The following is an 18,158-nucleotide window of genomic DNA, read 5'->3' on the forward strand; positions in this document are numbered from 1 at the left end:
ATCAAAGTAGGGCACATGTAGACGATCCGCATCCCGCAACATCGAAATAGCGGGGTCCGCCATGGCGGCCATCAGCTGAGGGGTTGAGAGACGCTCTCTCCAGTCCCTGCGGGGCTCTATGGTCACCGTGTGCAGCAGCCCTTAGCCCAGGGCTTCTGGCTGCTGCTGCTGCAGCTGGGAATCCATGCTGCATGCACAGGGTCTGCAACCGGTTGTCAGCTCTGTGGATCTTGTGCTGTTTAGTGCAAGTGTGTCTGGGAGGGGCCCTTTAAGGGAGCGGCTAGCTGTTGCCCGGGAAGTGCCAGTCCGCCCTGTGACCCTGTCTGCAGCTGTTCCTGGCACCCTTATTTCGATGTGGGCCGCTTTGGCGTGTAGACACTCCCCTGCAGCGCCTACTTCGATATGGTGCTGCCCAACGTCCACGTTGAACGTCGACGGCACCAGCCCTGGAGGACGTGTAGACGCTATTCATCAAAATAGCTTATTTCGATTTCGCTACATCGAAATAAGCTATTTCGATGTAGCATACACGTGTAGATGTAGCTATAGAGAGAGATCTTGGAGTCATTATGGATAGTTCTCCATATCCACTCACTGTGCTGCAGCAGTCAAAAAGCAAACAGTATGTTAAGAATCATTAAAAAATAAGGCAGAGTACTATTGCCTCTACATAAATCCATAGTACACCCATATCTTGAATACTGTGTACAGACGCAGTTACCTCATTTCTAAAAAGATATATTGGCATTGGAAAAGACTGAGAAAAAGGCAACAAAAATTATTAGGGGTTTGGAATGGTTGGCCAATGAAGAGAAATTAAAAAGACTCGGACTTTTCAGCTTCAAAAAGAGGAGACTAAGGGGGAGGGAATTATGGTAGTCTATAAAATCAAGACTGATATGGAAAAAATTAATATGGAAAAGTTATTTACTTGTTCCTATAATATAAGAACGAGGGGTCATCAAATGAAATTAATGGATAGCAGGTTCAAAACTAACAAAAGGAAGGCTGTGTCGTGTTCTCCACCCTCCCACCCCTACATGGTAGGCCTATGGAAAGGATGTTGTGAAAACCAGGACTTTAACAGGGTTCAAAAAAGAATTTGACACATTCATAGCAGTTAGGTCCATCAATGGCTATTAGCCAGGATGGGTAGGAATGGATGGAAGACAGAGAGGGATCATTTGATGGTCTGTTCTGTTCACTCCCTCTGGTGCACCCAGCATTCAACACTGTTGGAAGGCAAGGTACTGGGCGAGATGGACCTTCAGCTTGACCCAGTATGGCAGTTCTTATGTGCTGACCAACACTTCCACTGCTTACTGGGCTCTTACAAGATATTTAGGTGGTAAACTAGAGCTAAATAACAGCACAGAACACAGAGCCAGGACTGGTTTGTGAGACCACAGGAAACTTGGCCACACCCATGGTAAGTGGACATCTGGCTAAGTAAAATCATGCTGGAGCACAGATGTTGCCAGACTAGAGAGTGCCACACTAGAGAGGTTCAACCTGTAGCTCAGAAGAAGCACAACCTGAACCTGGGAGTCACCCCTTTATAAAGTTTGGGTCTTTGATTTGCAGAGCCATGATCAGTTACGCAGCCAGACAAGAATCCCCTCTTGAGAACGGAGGTTCAAAAGGCAGGGTCTCTACATTACCAATGTAACTATTTGCATTCACCAACCTGTGGATATCTCCTGGAACCATGCTTATATTTGTTTGTCTGGCACATTGCTTAAAATATTCACGACGCTCACAACACTTGCCTCGTCCACTCCACTCCAGAATAACTTACATATAATCCCAATGTAATATATAAACTTCACGTTTGTAATACTTTAAACTGCAAACATATGCGATCTTAATTCAAAAAGGTTTAACTTAATCCCATCAGGTTTGTCCCAGATATTGCAGGAAATACCTGTATCTATCACACGCTGACCTCCCTGGGGCACCTGAGATGATAAAATGTCAAGAGAAACAGAAAATGAGATGAGGTGTCTTACCTCCAGAGGCCACACGCAACCACAGATCAGTGAGGGGTGTGCATCAGGGCCACAAACTGCTCACTCTCTGAGTCACACACAACCACAACAAAGAAGCAGCATCCGGAATAGCTATTGCTCCCCACCCTTCCCAAAGTAAGTCTCTTCACTCTTCTTTTTTCTGTAAGTTTTTAGGTGCATTAAAGATTCTCACTTTCTTTTAAAAAATAACTCTGTATTCAACTCTTCTGGAACCAGGTACAGGCTCCTCTCACACGGCTCTGCCAATAACAACAAGAGGTCCTGTGGCACCTTATAGACTAACAGATGATAAGTCTAACACGGCTACCTCTCTAGCTCTGCCAAGGCCTCTTAATCCCGATCTGCAGTACTTCCCGGCATTTGTATACTGCAGACCCTTACAGCACAAACGATGCACCTCAATTCTGACTTGTAGTCGACCCCCTCCCCACAATTCACCCCAGACCTGGGCCCCAACAGAGCTCTGCCAACGTCCCACAATCCCCTCTGAAAGGATTGGAAAGTTTTGCGTTCACTTCCACTGACGTGCCTTTCTATGAGGAAAGCAATGTATACTTGTGAGTGCAAAAACACAGGACTGCTCACATGGCGATGAGCAGGTCTTCTTGCACTCACTCAAGGAGCAAGAGCAGGAAAGCTGAGAGAAGAGAGATGCAGAGAACAGAACGTAGGTATTTAATCAACCACCCCTTGGCAGTGACGGTACCACAAAGAGCTTTACAAAGCGCTGGACGAACGGTAGCCATTCTGCACTCAGCAACAACTCACACGATATCTTAAATGGGAGAAGGTGGTTAATACACTAAGGGCATGTTACCAAATAAGAACAAAGAGGGTATCACTCACTCAGATTCAAAAGTTATTTTGGAACTTTAGCCCACCGAAAACCAGCAGAGGGGAGCCAAAGAGATCTGGTTTAACTCCTCTTCTAAAGACCTGAGAGTTTGTATTCTGGAGAAAAGAGACTTTAACAACTGTCTACAGAGAGAATGTTGGGAACCAACATTCATATTCAAATTTGACACATTAACTGGTGGTTTACAGAAATTACCTGACCCATTATAGTAACAGAGAGGAAGCTGTGCTAGTCTATATATTATCAAAACAAAAAAGCAGTGAAGTAGCACTTTAAAGACTAACAAAATAATTTATATGGTGAGCTTTCGTGGGACAGACCCACTTCTTCAGACCGTAGCCGGACCAGAACAGACTCAATATTCTCTGTGCCTTAAATATTGAGCCTGTTCTGGTCTGGCTATGGTCTGAAGAAGTGGGTCTGTCCCACGAAAGCTCACCAAATAAATTATTTTGTTAGTCTTTAAAGTGCTACTTCACTGCTTTTTTGTTCTGACCCATTATAAGGACTCTTTCACATACTTTGATGTTTGACTCAACACTTAACTTCCCCACCCTTCATCCCCGTCTTTCTGCTCTTCTACTTTTTCACTAGGAGGGTGGTGAAGCATTGGAATGGTCTACCCAGGGAAGTAGTGGAGTCTGTTTAAGGTGTTTAAGTCTCGCCTCGACAAAGCCCTGGCTGGGCTGATCTGATGAGTTTGGTCCTGCTTAGAGCAGGGGGCTGGACTCGATGGCTTTTTTAGGTCTCTTCCAGCTCTATTGTTCTGTGATTTGCAAACCTTCATGACAATTTTTCTGATTTGTCAACTCTGAAGATTTTTGGACCTCTGTGCTTTATACATTGAGTCTGTTCTGGTAAGGCTATGATCTGAAGAAGTCCTGTGAAAGCTCACCACCTAATAAATTATTTCATTAGTCTTTAAAGTGCGACATGACTGCTTTTTTGTTTGGACAGAATACAGACTAACATGGCTCTCTCTCTGTTACCTCTTCTAAAGGATTGTACCTCTGACAACTCGTCTCTCTCCCACAGCAGTGCACTAACTCACAAAGTCTCAGAGAGGTCGCTGTGTTAGTCTGTATCTTCACACACACAAAAAAAAAAGCAGCCCCGTAGCACCTTAAAAGATTAACAATATTACTTATTACGGAATGAGCTCTCACGGGACAGACTCACTTCTCCAGATCTGACGTGGGTCTATCCCACGAAAGCTTATCACCTAATAAATAATTATGTTAGTATTTAAGGTGCTGCAGGACTGCTTTTTTTGTTTTAACTCCCTAAGGTTATTTCCACACAGCAGCTGGGGGCAAGCCTCCCAGAAGGGTAGACAGGCTCCCAGTAACAGAACTTGAGCAGGTATGCTAAAAATAGCTCTGTGGCTGCTGTGGCTCTGATAGAAACTCAGGGCAGAGCTAGACACTCCACTTCAAGCCCTTCCTAGTCCTAAACTGAAGCTTGGCTGGCCTGCCCAAGCTCTGCAGGAGCTGCAACATCCATGCAGCTGTTCTAGATCTACACTAGAGTAGAAAGTCGATTTCCGATACGCAATTCTAGGTACACCATTAGCGTAGCTATAATCGACGTATAAGAATTGACTTTCTTACCTTCCTGACTTTTTTCAGGTTCATGCCGACGCCCCAAGCTCCACAGGATAGCATGGAGTACGGGGGTCGGTGGCCGAATCCAGAGAGAGAGATTTTGCCAAGTCTAAACACATGCAGCAAAATCGAACTCCAGAAGGCCGACCACAGCATAGTTGATCGTTCGATAAGTTTATACTCACCCTTAGCGTGCCACCTGGAATCCTGTTTGCACAAGTTTGTTTATCCAAGCTAGAAAGCTCACTCTCACCTGCAGTGCAGATACCTCAGAAGGGTCCGGGGACTTCCTTCTACATTATCTGACTTCCTACCTCCCTAAATTCTTCATTCTATGACTCAGTCCCTTCTTCTCAGAGCTTCTGTCAAATGACATCTCGGAACAGCTTTCAAATGTTAATGAACTCAGGACCTGTCTATGGTAGGAAGCTTTGCACTATTGTCACAAAAAGGTGCAAAAACCTAATGTAGACACAGTGCACTGGTACAAAAATAACTTGCACCAGTTCAGACTGTACCAGTGCAAGCTGCATTTTAGATTGGTTCAAGATACATACAACATTAGCGTATGCATCAATGCAACTACGTTGGTGTGGTTACACAGTACAAACAAGCTCAGTGTAGACAACCTCTAAGTCTCACAACGAACTTGTGATACAGGGAAGCATTTTATAGATGGGGAAACTGACAGGTGAACTGACTCACCCCAGGTCACAGAATGAGTCAGTGGCAGAACCAGAATAGAACCCAGGTCTTTGTCTTGCAGTCCTAATCACAAGATGATAAAGAATGGTGCAGATCAACTCGTTCACACAATACAAACTGCTGCCTCCAGCTGCCAGAAATACAATTTGGAACTGTTTTTCACCACACAAGCCCTCTGCCTTGATTGGCTGGATTTCATGTCATGATTCAGGATTAAGAAGAAAGGCTATTCAGTGCCATAGGTTTCCAATCAGGTGTCTTAACAAGTATTAAAATGACCAGGTCCCGGATCCTTTGAATAGTCTCTGGGGCATGGTTCCCTGTATCTCTGGGGATTGGGAGGGAGTGGGTACAGCACGTGGCAGTCAGGGCAATGCTAAGGGCTGACTGTCCGAGTCCCCACCCCTTCTGGGACACAGAGCCATCTTCCTGCTTTGCACAGGGACCACAATGCTTGTCAGCCCCGCTGTAAATTAGAAGAGGAACATGAATGGGAGGGACCCATCCGAAACAGCAAAACACTAAAACGGTGAATGACTTAGGACAAGGCAATGAAGCAGGGCACAGATGAACTTTCATTCCTGGTGCCCAGGCATCTAATCCAAGGCTGGGAATCTAGAATTCTACTACACTCTACGCGATGTGTAATAAGCCTGGGAAATTCAGTGGTGCTGGAGGTTACTGAGTCATATGCTGAAAGCAGATTTCAAACAGAGGTGGATAATTTTATGGCTATTAATAATGTCTGTAGATTCACAGACTAAGATAATAATAGGGGTAATCAAGCAGCTGCCCTCTAAGTTGGGTGAAGCAAAATGACTACACACCTTCCACACCCACAGCCCTTCAATGGCTTCCTTCTCATTTTCGGCTACTATTCAGGGAGATGGTGATCACTCTTACACCCTGAGTAGTCAGAGCCCACTTCTCGCCTCCACCCCTGAGCAAGTGCACTTGTGTAGCATCTGGCTTTCTGGCATAGTGAAGGCAACCTTGGTTTCAGTAATTGGCTTCTAATGTAACTGAGACCTCAGTGGTTTGAGCCATGGCCTTGTAAACCCAGGGTTGTGAGCTCAATCCCTGAGGGGGCCTGTCTGGGGCAAATAGATTTTTATTTTTTTTTTTTAAATCTGTCAGGGAGGGTGCATGGCCTTGCCAACTGGACTCAATGACCTCTCAAGGTCACCTCCAGCTCTATGAGATATGTATGTAATATGTTGGAAGGCGTTGCCTAGAGAGGTGGTGGATTCTCCATCCCTCGAGGTTTTTAAGTCCCGGCTGGACAAGGTCCTGGCTGGGATGACTTAGTGGGGGTTGATCCTGCTTGAAGCAGGGGGCTGGACTAGATGACCTCCTGAGGTCCCTTCCAGCCCTAGGATTCTGTGATATGTAACAGGACTGCAGTCCTAGGTTAACTCAAACAAAAAAACGTGACAACATACAGAAGTCCTCTAACCATGCCAGAACCACTGCACTGGCATAAACAGACCTACAGTGGAGACAGGTCCAGAGATCACCGGGGTGCTTTTGATGTTTGCCCCTGAAGCTGAATTGCCAGCAGATGTAGTCAGAAAGGACTCCACTTGACAATCTCCAAGTTTAGTCACCTTCAGTGAACGTACTTTGTTTCGGATTTGGTTAAAATTTGGAGCTTATTCTAACAAAGTGACAACTTATACATTTCTATTTATAGTGCAAGCTGGGGAGGAGCATGTGTAGCCCAACAGGCTTCGCTACCAAAACTCTCCAATCTCACGTACGGGGATGCCACTACACCTACTGTGGAGTGCCCATCAGAGCGATAATTAAAGTAGAGCCCTTGTTCTACCCAGGACACCCTGGGGGTATGTCCATGTCTAACTGTGAATTCCATCTTGTTTTGTGAATGCCAGTTTTACCAGTAACCTTCACTGTAACATTCCCTTTGGATTATGACTTCCTCATTAGCAGGTGTATCATAATGTTAATAGTTCCCTCGTGCGAGACCACGCTCAGCAAGTGTCCAGCATGGGAGGTGAGAGCCCAATGGACTCTGGGAGCTGTAGTTCCTTAGCCAGCTCCCTGCCCTAAAGCAAGAAAGGGACAATTCCCAGCATCCCTTGGCAGGAAGCAACAAGAAAGGGAGGGGCAGGGAGTGGAGGAACTGAGACACTCATTGCATAACGCCCTGCAAAGCCGCAGCTATGCGCTTTATAGCACCAGGTATCCATATACACAGATGTCAGTGTAGACAGCCACTGCTCATTTTTGGGATATGGATACAAATATTTTGTTTAGAATCCTGCAAACACGGGGATATCTGTTTTATATCCATGGTATCTGCATCTGCCAAAGCAGAGATCCAGGACTCATTTTTGCAGATGCGGATACAACTGTGGTATCTACGCAGGGCTCTACCAATGCACAGCAGTATGCTGTGAATAGAGGGGTCTGGTTGCTACAAGGGGTGGCACTGTGAATGGAGAACATCAACATGTTTGGCTTTGCCTCAGGTCTGGCTATCACCCTCAGAAGACTTCCGCAGGCTGGATTAATGATGCTGGTGGCCTTCCCTGGCAGGCCCCTAAGGAGGAATTGGGTGGACTGAGTGGACTATGCAATGCTATCTGAATCCTGGCAAGAGAGATAGGTGGTCCCCCACCAAGACAGCGAGGCAGAGAACGCTCTGCTAGAGGGCCTGGGCAGCTTTTAAGCACAAATCAGAGACGCAGGAGGATCTGACTCAATTTCCACTTCTGAGCCATTGATTAGAAACTGGCTTTTCCTCTCCAGTTTCTATCTACTATTCAGGAAGGGAGTCTAGTACCTGCCTTCCACATCTGAACACCCCCACAATTCAGGTGTGTTCTAGTTTAATGTGGGTGTCTGTTACATCATCACTCCCAAATCAAATACTGAGCTATTACAATTTGCTGTCGAAAAATTTTAGCATAGAACTGAGCAACAAACGCTGACATCTTCCCAGTCCTAACCAGGACAGGAGTTGCTATTTTCAACCACCACTACCACTTTTTTTGAAGTTTTCTTCTTTTAAAGAGCAGACAGCAATATTGCACTGGTGATTTCCCCACAGACGCCAAGAGTGGAACAAGAGACTAACAAAAGGCACCTCAACTTTTCCTTATTATATGGGACAGTCTTATGAGATGGTTCCAGATCTTCTCCAATCACATGAACCGAAAATCATACTTCTCTACTGCAGGAAACATGCAGGATCCAGTCCCGTATACATACAAAATTCCTACTGCACTCAGAAGTGCCTTCCATTTGTAACCGGAGTACCTGGTATCTTCAGCCCTTGTAAGCTAAGCAGGCTGACATTTAGTAATTGGGTGGGAGGCCTCTCAGAAAAAGTTAAGTGCTGCCGATGTTGATGATTCACTGGGCAATGTGAGACCCTCCTGTTACCATAATAAGCCAGTGCTGCATAGAATGCCCTGTGCTCCTAGAGTCCTTTACTTCTATACACACAGCCCACTAAAGACAATGAAAAGACTCTCACTTTAACAGACTTTGGGTAAAACCGATTATACGCAGGGTAGCTCTATGGTCTTCACAGGGTTCTGGCCCGACAGAGGAAGGAGGCGGTGTGAGTTTGTTGCAGAGCTGCTACTTAGAGATGGGAACTGCTTGGCGCCTCAGCCTCCAGAACCATTCAGGCTGCACTTTCTGCACAACTGTGTGCTGACTGAGGGAAATGGGAGCCTCTGCTGCAGGCGATGGGCATTTCCAGTACTAAAGCCACGGCTTAACGGAGAGAAGCACAGAACTGCAGAGTCTGTAGATGCCTAGTACCAGCAGTGAGGATTTAGCATCCCTGGGCCCTCTTATAAGATACTGGAATCTGTCCAGAGAGGGGGAACCAGGCTGCCTTGGCACTACCCATTAACAATCTTTACTTCCTTCCATACTGTTTATTTAGACTAGGACAGAGACTGTCTACTGTTAATCGTTAGTAGAGTGTCCGGTACAATGAGGCCGTGGTACTGGTTAGGACTGTTAAGCACTACTGTAACACAGTAAATACCACCACCTCCCAGGCATGGCAACATCATATTATTTGCATGTGTCTAATACTTCAAACCTGGATTCAAAGACTCTGTAAAAGTGTGTTAAATTGGCCCATCAGCCTCATGCTGCAAGATGAAAACCTGGGGACCAGAAAGGAATCCTCTGACCAACCCAAATCCAACTAACCAAGAGCTTTGCCTTGCGCTGAAGTACCAGTTATTGGACATTTCTGGAAAATGAGGTCAACTGCATGAACAAACAAATCCTGTATAAACAGTGAAGCCGGCATGGGAATTAGGTGTGCCCAGAAATCATGGAAGATGAATTGGATGGAGTAGGGGAGGGATACCAACCTGCCATTCGTCACTGTCACTGTAGAGAGTTACGGGAATCTCCTGGGGACTGTAGAAATGTTTTGCCCTCTCGGTTGTCACGACATTCACTTCCAGCTAACAAGACAAAAGGAGGAAGAGACACAAAACATTACACTTCATAACATAAAAGCCCTAAGGCATGCAAGGGAGAGAGGACTTGGGTGGCAAAGAGTTTTATATCAGGCCCTAACACCAAGAAAATTTCAGCCTCCCACTTATATTTGCATAACCACTTCCAGTCATTGCTGAAAGATCAAGCACCAACAGGTGCAATGAAAGCCAGATACTCATTTCAGTTCTTCACATGAGCAGGCTGGGCCTTAGTCATTTGGTTCCTTGCATATGCAAATAACCAACCAGCAGTTGGACCAGTGAAGATGACTGAAACAGAAGGGCAATGTGCTTTTGAAAAGAGGACTGCCAGGAAAAACAAAGCTTCCTACAAAAGCTTAATCAGCAGATCTTGAATGATCTAAAAATTAAAAAAAGTCTTACAAAAAATGGAAATTAGGTCTAATTACAAAGGATGAATTCAACCACATAACACAAGTGTGAAGGGGCAAACTTAGAAAGGTTAAATCACAAAACAAGCTCAAGCTACCTAAAGACATAAGAGAATATTCTATAAATATATTAGAAGAGGAGGAAGGCCAAGGATAGGGTAGGCCAATTACTCAATGAAGATAGAAAAACAATCACAGAAAATGTGGAAATGACAGAGGTGCTTAATAACTTCTTTGTTTCAGTTTTCACCAACACGTTTGGTGGTGGTTGGACACCTAACATAGTGATTGCCAGTAAAAAACGGGGAGGGCTAAAATACAAAATACAAAAAGAACAACTTAAAAAAACAGATGGCTTCAAGTCGCCAGAGCCTAATGCACCCCAGAATACTCAAGAAGCTGACTGAGGGGGTACCTGAGGCATTACCCATTACCTCTGAAAAGACATGGAAGAAACGAGAGATTCCAAAAGACTGGAAAAGGGCAAATATAATGCCCATCTATTGAAAGGAAAATAAGGACAACCCAGCGAATGACAGACTCTCAGCTTAATTCTTCTACCAGGAAAGATAATGGAGCAAATAATTAAGGAATATATTTATAATGATAATAAGATGACAGTCAGCATGGATTTGACAAGAACAAATCATGTGAAATCAACCTGACAGCTTTTTTGGACAGGATAACAAGCCTTGTGGATAAGGGGGAAAAGGTAAATGTGGTATATCTGGACTTCAGTAAGGCATCTGATACTGTCTCGCGTGACCTTCTTATTAATAAACTAGGGAACTATAACCTAGATGGAGCTACTATAAGTTGAGTGCACAACTGGTTGGATAACCATTTCCAAAAAGAGTAGTTATCAATGGTTCATAGTTATACTGGAAGAGCACAACGAGCAGGATTCCACAGGGACCAGTCTTCAGACTGTTTAGCATCTTCATCAGTGATTTAGATTATGACACAGAAAGTACACTTACAAAGCCTGTAGATGATATCGAACTAGGAGGGACTGCAAAAGCTTTGGAGGATGGGGTCGGAATTCAAAATGATCTGGACAAACTGGAGAAATGGCCTGAGGACAACATGATGAAATTCAATAAGGACAAATACAAAGTACTCTGCTTAGGGAGAGTCCAATCAGTTTCACACTTAGAAAACAGGAAGTGACTCCCTAGGGTGGAGTTCTGCAGAAAGAGATATAGGGGTCATACTGGACCACAAGCTAAGTCTGAGTCAACAGTGTCACATTGTTGCAAAAAAAGCAAACGTGATTCTGGGATACAGGAGTATTGTAAACTGGACATAAAAAAGTAACAGAGAGGAAGCCGTGATAGTCTATACACTATCCAAACAAAAAGCAGTCAAGTAGCACTTTAAAGACTAGCAAAATAGTTTATGAGGTGAGCTTTTGTGGGACAGACCCACTTCTTCAGACCATAGCCAGAGGTCTGTCCCACGAAAGCTCACCTAATAAACTATTTTGCTAGTCTTTAAAGTGTTACTTGACTGCTTTTTGTTTTGGACATAAAAAGTCATTCTTCTACTCTACTCTGTGCTAATTAGGCCTCAGTTGGAGTGTTGTGTCCAGTCCTGGGCACCACATTGCAGGAAAGATGTGGAGAAATTGGAGAAGGTTCAGAGAAGAGCAACAAGAATGACTAAAGGTCTAGAGAACAGAAGCTATGAGGGAGACCAAAAGAACTGGCCTTGTTTAGTTTGTAAAAGAGAAGAGAAGGCATTCTCAGAAATGCTTCCAGTTCCACGTGCAGGGCCAGGTAGACAGGCAGAGCTTCAGAGTTTCAATGCGTGGATGAGACGATGGTGTAGGGAGGAAGGGTTTAGATTTATTAGGAACTGGGGACACTTTTGGGGTAGGGAGAGCCTATACAGGAACGATGGGCTCCACCTAAAACAAGGTGGATCCAGACTGCTGTCATTAAACATGAAAAAGGCCGTAGAGCAGTTTTTAAACTAAGAGATGGGGGAAAGCCAATTGGTGCAGGCAAGCACGTGGATCGGACGGAGACTTCTCTTAGACGAGACTCCATTGATAGAGATTCCCTAGAACTCAGTCAGAAAGAGAAGATGGGAGATGGTAAAGTATGGACCAGATCAGATGAGAAACAGTCACATATAAAAAAAAATCCAATGCATCAGTGAAGGGCAGACATATAGATAGTGGTAGTTTTTTAAAGTGCTTTTACACAAATGCTAGAAGTCTGTCTAATAAGATGATGAACTAGAGTACCTCATATCAAAGGAGGAGACTGACATAAGAGGCATCACAGAAACCTGGTGGAATGAGGACAATCAGTGGGACACAATCATACCGGGATATAAAATATATCGGAAAGACAGAACAGGTCGTGTGGGTGGTGGAGTGGTACTGTATGTGAAAGATAATATAGACTCAAATGAAGTAAAAATCCTAAATGAATCAAAATTGTTCCATACAATCATTATGGATAACAATTCCTTCCTCTAATAGGACTATGGCACTAGCAATATATTATCGACCACCTAACCAGGACAGTGATAGTGATGCTGACATGTTAAGGGAGATTAGAGAGGCTATCAAAATAAAAAAATCAGTAATAATAGGGGATTTCAATTATCCCCATATTGATGGGTACATGTCACCTCAGGATGGGATTCAGAGATAAAATTTCTCGATGCCTTAAATGACTGCTTCTTGGAGCAGCTGGTACAGGAACCCACAAGGGGAGAGTCAATTCTCGATCTAGTACTGACTGGAATGCAGGATCTGGTCCAAGAAGTAACTATTACAGGACCGCTTGGGAACAGTGACCATAATATAATAATGTTTAATATTCCTGTGTTGGGAAGAACACCGCAGCAATCCAACACTCTGGCATTTCATTTCAAAAAGGGAAATTATACAAAAATGAGGAGGTTAGTTAAACAGAAATTAAAAGGTAGAGTAGCTAAAATAAAATCCCTGCAGGCTGCGTGGAAACTTTTCAAGGACACCATATTAGAGGCCCAACTTAAATGTATTCCCCAAATTAAAAACCACAGTAAGAGACCTAAAAAAGAGCCACCGTGGCTTAACAACCATGTAAAAGAGGCAGTGAGAGATAAAAAGGCATCCTTTAAAAAGCGGAAGTCAAATCCTAGTGAGGAAAATAGAAAGGAACATAAACACTGCCAAATTAAGTGTAAAAAGGTAATAAGAAAAGCCAAAAAAGATTTTGAGGAACAGTTGGCCATAAATTCAAAAAAACAATAGTAAAATGTTTTTGAAGTACATTAGAAGCAGGAAGCCTGCTAAAAAAGCAATGGGAGCCCTGGATGATAGAGATATAAAAGGAGCCATCAAGGAAGATAATGCCATTGCAGAGAAACTAAATGCTTTCTTTGCTTCAGTCTTCACGGCTGAGGCTATTATAGAAGTTCCCAAATCTGAGCCGTCCTTTGTAGGTGACAAATCTGAGGAAATGTCCCAGATCGACGTGTCAGTAGAAGAGGTTTTGGAACTAACTGATAAGTTCACAGTAACAAGTCTCCAGGACCAGATGGCATTCACCCAAGGGTTCTGAAAGAACTCAAATGTGAAACTGCATTGCTATTAATGGTGGTTCATAACCTATCCTTTAAATCAGCTGCAGTACCCAATGACTGGAAGACAGCTAATATAACGCCAATATTTAAAAAGTGCTGTAGAGGAGACCCTGGCAATTACAGACCGGCAAGTCTAACGTCAGTACCGGGCAAATTAGTAGAAACAACAGTAAAGAATAAAATTGTCAGACACGTAGAAGAACATGATTTGTTGGGCAAAAGTCAGCATGGTTTCTGTAGAGGGGAGTCGTGTCTTACTAGTCTATTAGAGTTCTTTGAACGGGTTAACAAACATGCAGACGGGGGGATCCAGTGGACATAATATACTTAGATTTCCAGAAAGCCTTTGACAAGGTCCCTCACCAAAGGCTCTTATGTGAATTAGGTGGTCATGGGATAGAAGGAAAGATCCTTTCATGGATTGGAAACTGGTGAAAAGACAGGAAACAAAGGGTTGGAATAAATGGTAAATTTTCACAATGGAGGGCGGTAACTAGTGGTGTTCCCCAAGGGTCAGTCCTGGGACCAATCCTGTTCAACTTGTTCATCAATGATCTAGAGAAAGGGGTAAGTAGGGCGGTGGCAAAGTTTGCAGATGATACCAAGCTGTTCAGGATAGTCAAAACCAAAGTAGATTGTGAAGAACTGCAAAAAGATCTCAGCAAACTGAGTGATTGGGCAGCAAAATGGCAAATGAAATTTAATGTGGGTAAGTGTAAGATAATGCACATTGGGAAAAATAACCCTAATTATACCTCCAACGTGATGGGGGCAAATTTAGATACAACAGATCAGGAAAGGGATCTTGGAATTATAGTGGATAGTTCTCTGAAAACATCCATGCAGTGTGCAGCGGCAGTCAGTAAAGCAAATGGGATGTTAGGAATTATTAAAAAAGGGACAGTGAATAAGATGAAGAATATCATACTTCCCCTATATAAAACTATGGTATCCCCACATCTTGAGTACTGCGTGCAGATGTGGTCTCCTCACCTCAAAAAAGATATACTGGCATTAGAAAAAGTTCAGAAAAGGGCAACTAAAATGATTAAGGGTTTGGAAAGGGTCCCATATGAGGAGAGGCTGGAGAGACCGGGAATTGTCAGTCTAGAAAAGAGGAGATTGAGGGGCAATATGATAGAGGTATATAAAATCATGAATGGTGTGGAGAAAGGGAATATTGGAAAGTTATTTACTTGTTCCCATAATATAAGAACTAGAGGACACCAAATGAAATTAATGGGTAGTAGGTTCAAAACTAATAAAAGAAAATTTTTCTTCACACAGCGCACAGTCAACCTGTGGAACTCCTTGCCAGAGGAGGCTGTGAAGGCCAGCACTCTAACGGAGTTTAAAAAAGAGCTTGATAAATTTTTGGAGGTTAGGTCCATAAATGGCTATTAGCCAAGGGTAAAGTATGGTGCCCCTAGCCTTTAGTCAAAGGCTGGAGACAGACGGCAGAAGACAAATTGCTTGATCATTGTCTTCGGTTCACCTCCTCTGGGGCACCTGGCACTGGCCACTGTCAGCAGACAGGATACTGGGCTGGATGGACCTTTGGTCTGACCCAGTACGGCTGTTCTTATGTTCCTATGACTGAGAGTGGACACAACAGCTTTCAAATACCCAAAATGTTGCTACCAGGAGGAAGGAGAAAAATTATTCTCCTTAACTACTCGTGAAAGAACAAGGTGCAATGTGCTTAAACTGCAGCAAGGGAGGGTTAGCTTGGATCTACCTGTCAGGATAGTTAAGCACTGGAATAAATTGCGTAAGGAGGCTATGGAATATCTCCATTATTGGAGATTTTTAAGAGCAGATTCCACAAACAGCAGTGATGGATAGTCAATAATTCTCTTCTTCCGTGGGTTTTACACATGAAAGTTCATGACCTAATAAATATGTTAGTCTCTAAGGCCACATCTACACTGGCCCCTCACTTCCGGAAGGGGCATGGTAATGAGCGGAGGGTAACATGCAAATTAGGTGTGGATTAAAATACCTCACACCTCATTAGCATATTCCCATGACATCTTGCTTCTGGACGACCCCCTTCTGGAAGCAAAGCTGCCGTGTAGACACGACTCCTTTGGAAGGAAACAGTGGTCTTCCAGAAAGGGGATGTCCTTCAGAAGGACCCGTTTCCTTCTGAAGGAGCTCCTTCTACATGGCAGCTTTGCTTCTGGAAGGGGATCTTCCAGAAGCAGATCTTGTGGGAATATACTAATGAGGCATGAGATACTTTAATCTGTGCCTCATTTGCATCTTCCACTCTGTTCATTACCATGCCCCTTCCAGAAGTGGGGGGGGGGGGGCGGTGTCGAAATAAATTATTCCGGAAGAGCTATTCTGGAATAGATTATTTTGAATTTACACCACTATACACAAAATGTGTTTCAAAAGAGCACTTAGATATCTCGAAATGCAGCATCTACACACACAGAGCCCATTTCAAAATAGAGCCATTGGACACAGTAGGGGTAATTTGGAAACAGGCTCTCTTCCCTGTCCACCCAGACCCTCTTTAGAAATAGCTATTTTGAAATAGGCGCTATTCCTTGTGGAATGAGTTTCACCAATTTTGAAATAAGCCAAACACCATTTTGAAATTATTTTGAAACAGCGGTTGCCTTGTGTAGACACAAGGATTGCTATTTAGAAATAATAGCTATTATTGCTAAATAACTTTGCGGCATAGAGCTACCATAAGGTGCCACAGGCCTGCTTGTTATCTTCTATGAAGTGTGATGCTGGCATAGCAGGTACCAGCTCATGCCAAGGTCGCCAATGCCTTAATAGAGCACTTACAAATACAGGACTGAAATCAGTCATGCTTACCTGTGCATCAGTACTGTTAAAATAGGTATTAGAATAAGAATGTATTTAGTGTTTAGACTTTATGGAATGCTTGTAAATTGCTGCACACATTTATTTCACTAATCGCGTTTGTATCCCACAACACAAGGTGGCATTTTGAGTGTTTACGTGGTGAGTCTCTGTAATTGTGTAAATCACCAAACAGAGAGTGAGACTGACAAGTATAAAGTGCTTATCTCCCAGTGGCTGATAAGGAAGGTCCATCAAGAGCAAATGGACTAGAGTGGAACATTAAAGAACACAAAAGACTTTCTTCTTGATGGCTGATGGTCAGGGAATGCTAGTGCTTCCTGCCATTATTTCCACCAGAGGAGCTGGAGTGGTGGGAGAATGTGAGGAAAACCTCTGTGTAGTCACCTCCATAGAAGTATATTCATTTATGGAGTTTCTAGATGTTCTCCTCACACTTGCCACTGTACACCTTTGCTGTCAGCTAAAGTTGCCACAATCTCCAATAGCAGCAGTTGAGGCTCTGCAGCAGTTTACCGTATCTCCCCAACAGCGTCTGTTTTACAGCCTGCTTTGTCTTTTATAATCTGTATTATATTCCTAGCAATACACTCAGCTACCTCCAGCTTCGTTACCTAGGATGACTGGGGACAGTGGAAAATTCCAGCTGAAAAAATGTCACGGTCTGATTGTTTTTGCTGTTTACTTCAAAATCTAAGAAGGGCTGGTTGACATAGAGAAATTTACTGGCATATACTCTGTGGATGTATTTACACTGATACAGCTATAGTGGTACAACACACTAAATTGATAGTCTTATTCCAGAATAAAGCTCTTTTTCCCAGCCAAGTTTACGTGGCTTTGAAAGTCACAATGTCAAAGCTAGAGCTGTCCCATCTATCAAATGAGGAGGGGCAGATGCCCCAGGCCACATACTTTCGAGGTCCTGAAGAAGCTGCCCCAGCATGCCATGGACAGAAGAAGGAGAGCGATAGCTCAGCGGTTTGAGCATTGCTGCCCCACCCCCAAAACCCAGCATTGTGAGTTTGATCCTTGTGGAGGATGTGTATCTCCAATTCTTTAAATTTAGAGAGGAAAGGATGACCTGGGGCAGGGTGTGAGCAGTAAAAGCAGGAGGAGGTTGCCTCCCCTCAGCTTCCCCACCAGCACACACATGCTGCGAGGCGAGCACAGTGGAGCAGGCTGCCCGCTCATGCCATGTGGTGAATGGGGAGGGGGAGTGTGGCGAAGGGGAGGTGATTCCCTGCAGCGGCCACTGCCTTGGTCCTCATAATTCCCGGCCACGGAAGGGACAAAGTAATGGGGTGAGGGCAGAGCAGTGCCTGCAGTACAGGAAAAGGGGGTTACCCCAGGGCCCTACCTCCCCTTTGAGATAACCCTGGTCAAAGCATAATGGAGAATGTGTACCTATGACCTGCAACTGAACAAGTAAGCAGCCAGCTGGCATCTGTCAGCACAATCTGAATACACATCTTTCAGCTCTCACTCCTCTATTCCCTCCACAGGCTGGGTTCTGTATTGCTGGTTCTTCACAGAAGGGGTCGGTTCAGTTATTCTGCCTCATCCCCTGGGAGTAAGGCTATCGATTTAATCACCGTTAACCCACACGATTAAGTCATACAATTAATTGCAATTGTTTAAGA

The 18,158-nt window shown here is 44.0% G+C and overlaps 1 protein-coding gene across 9 annotated transcripts in view; it reads right to left on the reverse strand.

Annotated features, from left to right (window-relative positions):
• Nucleotides 1–18,158, reverse strand: part of PPCDC (phosphopantothenoylcysteine decarboxylase) — a 67,501-nt gene that overhangs the window by 10,679 nt on the left and 38,664 nt on the right. For all 9 annotated transcript variants that reach the window (XM_075007352.1, XM_075007357.1, XM_075007360.1 and 6 more), the window contains one exon: nt 9,560–9,655. In XM_075007352.1, coding sequence (XP_074863453.1) covers nt 9,560–9,655 — 96 coding nt within the window. The remainder of the gene's footprint in view (nt 1–9,559; nt 9,656–18,158) is intronic.

This window comes from Carettochelys insculpta, chromosome 12 (assembly GCF_033958435.1).
Source record: "Carettochelys insculpta isolate YL-2023 chromosome 12, ASM3395843v1, whole genome shotgun sequence".
Classification (NCBI taxonomy): domain Eukaryota; kingdom Metazoa; phylum Chordata; order Testudines; family Carettochelyidae; genus Carettochelys; species Carettochelys insculpta.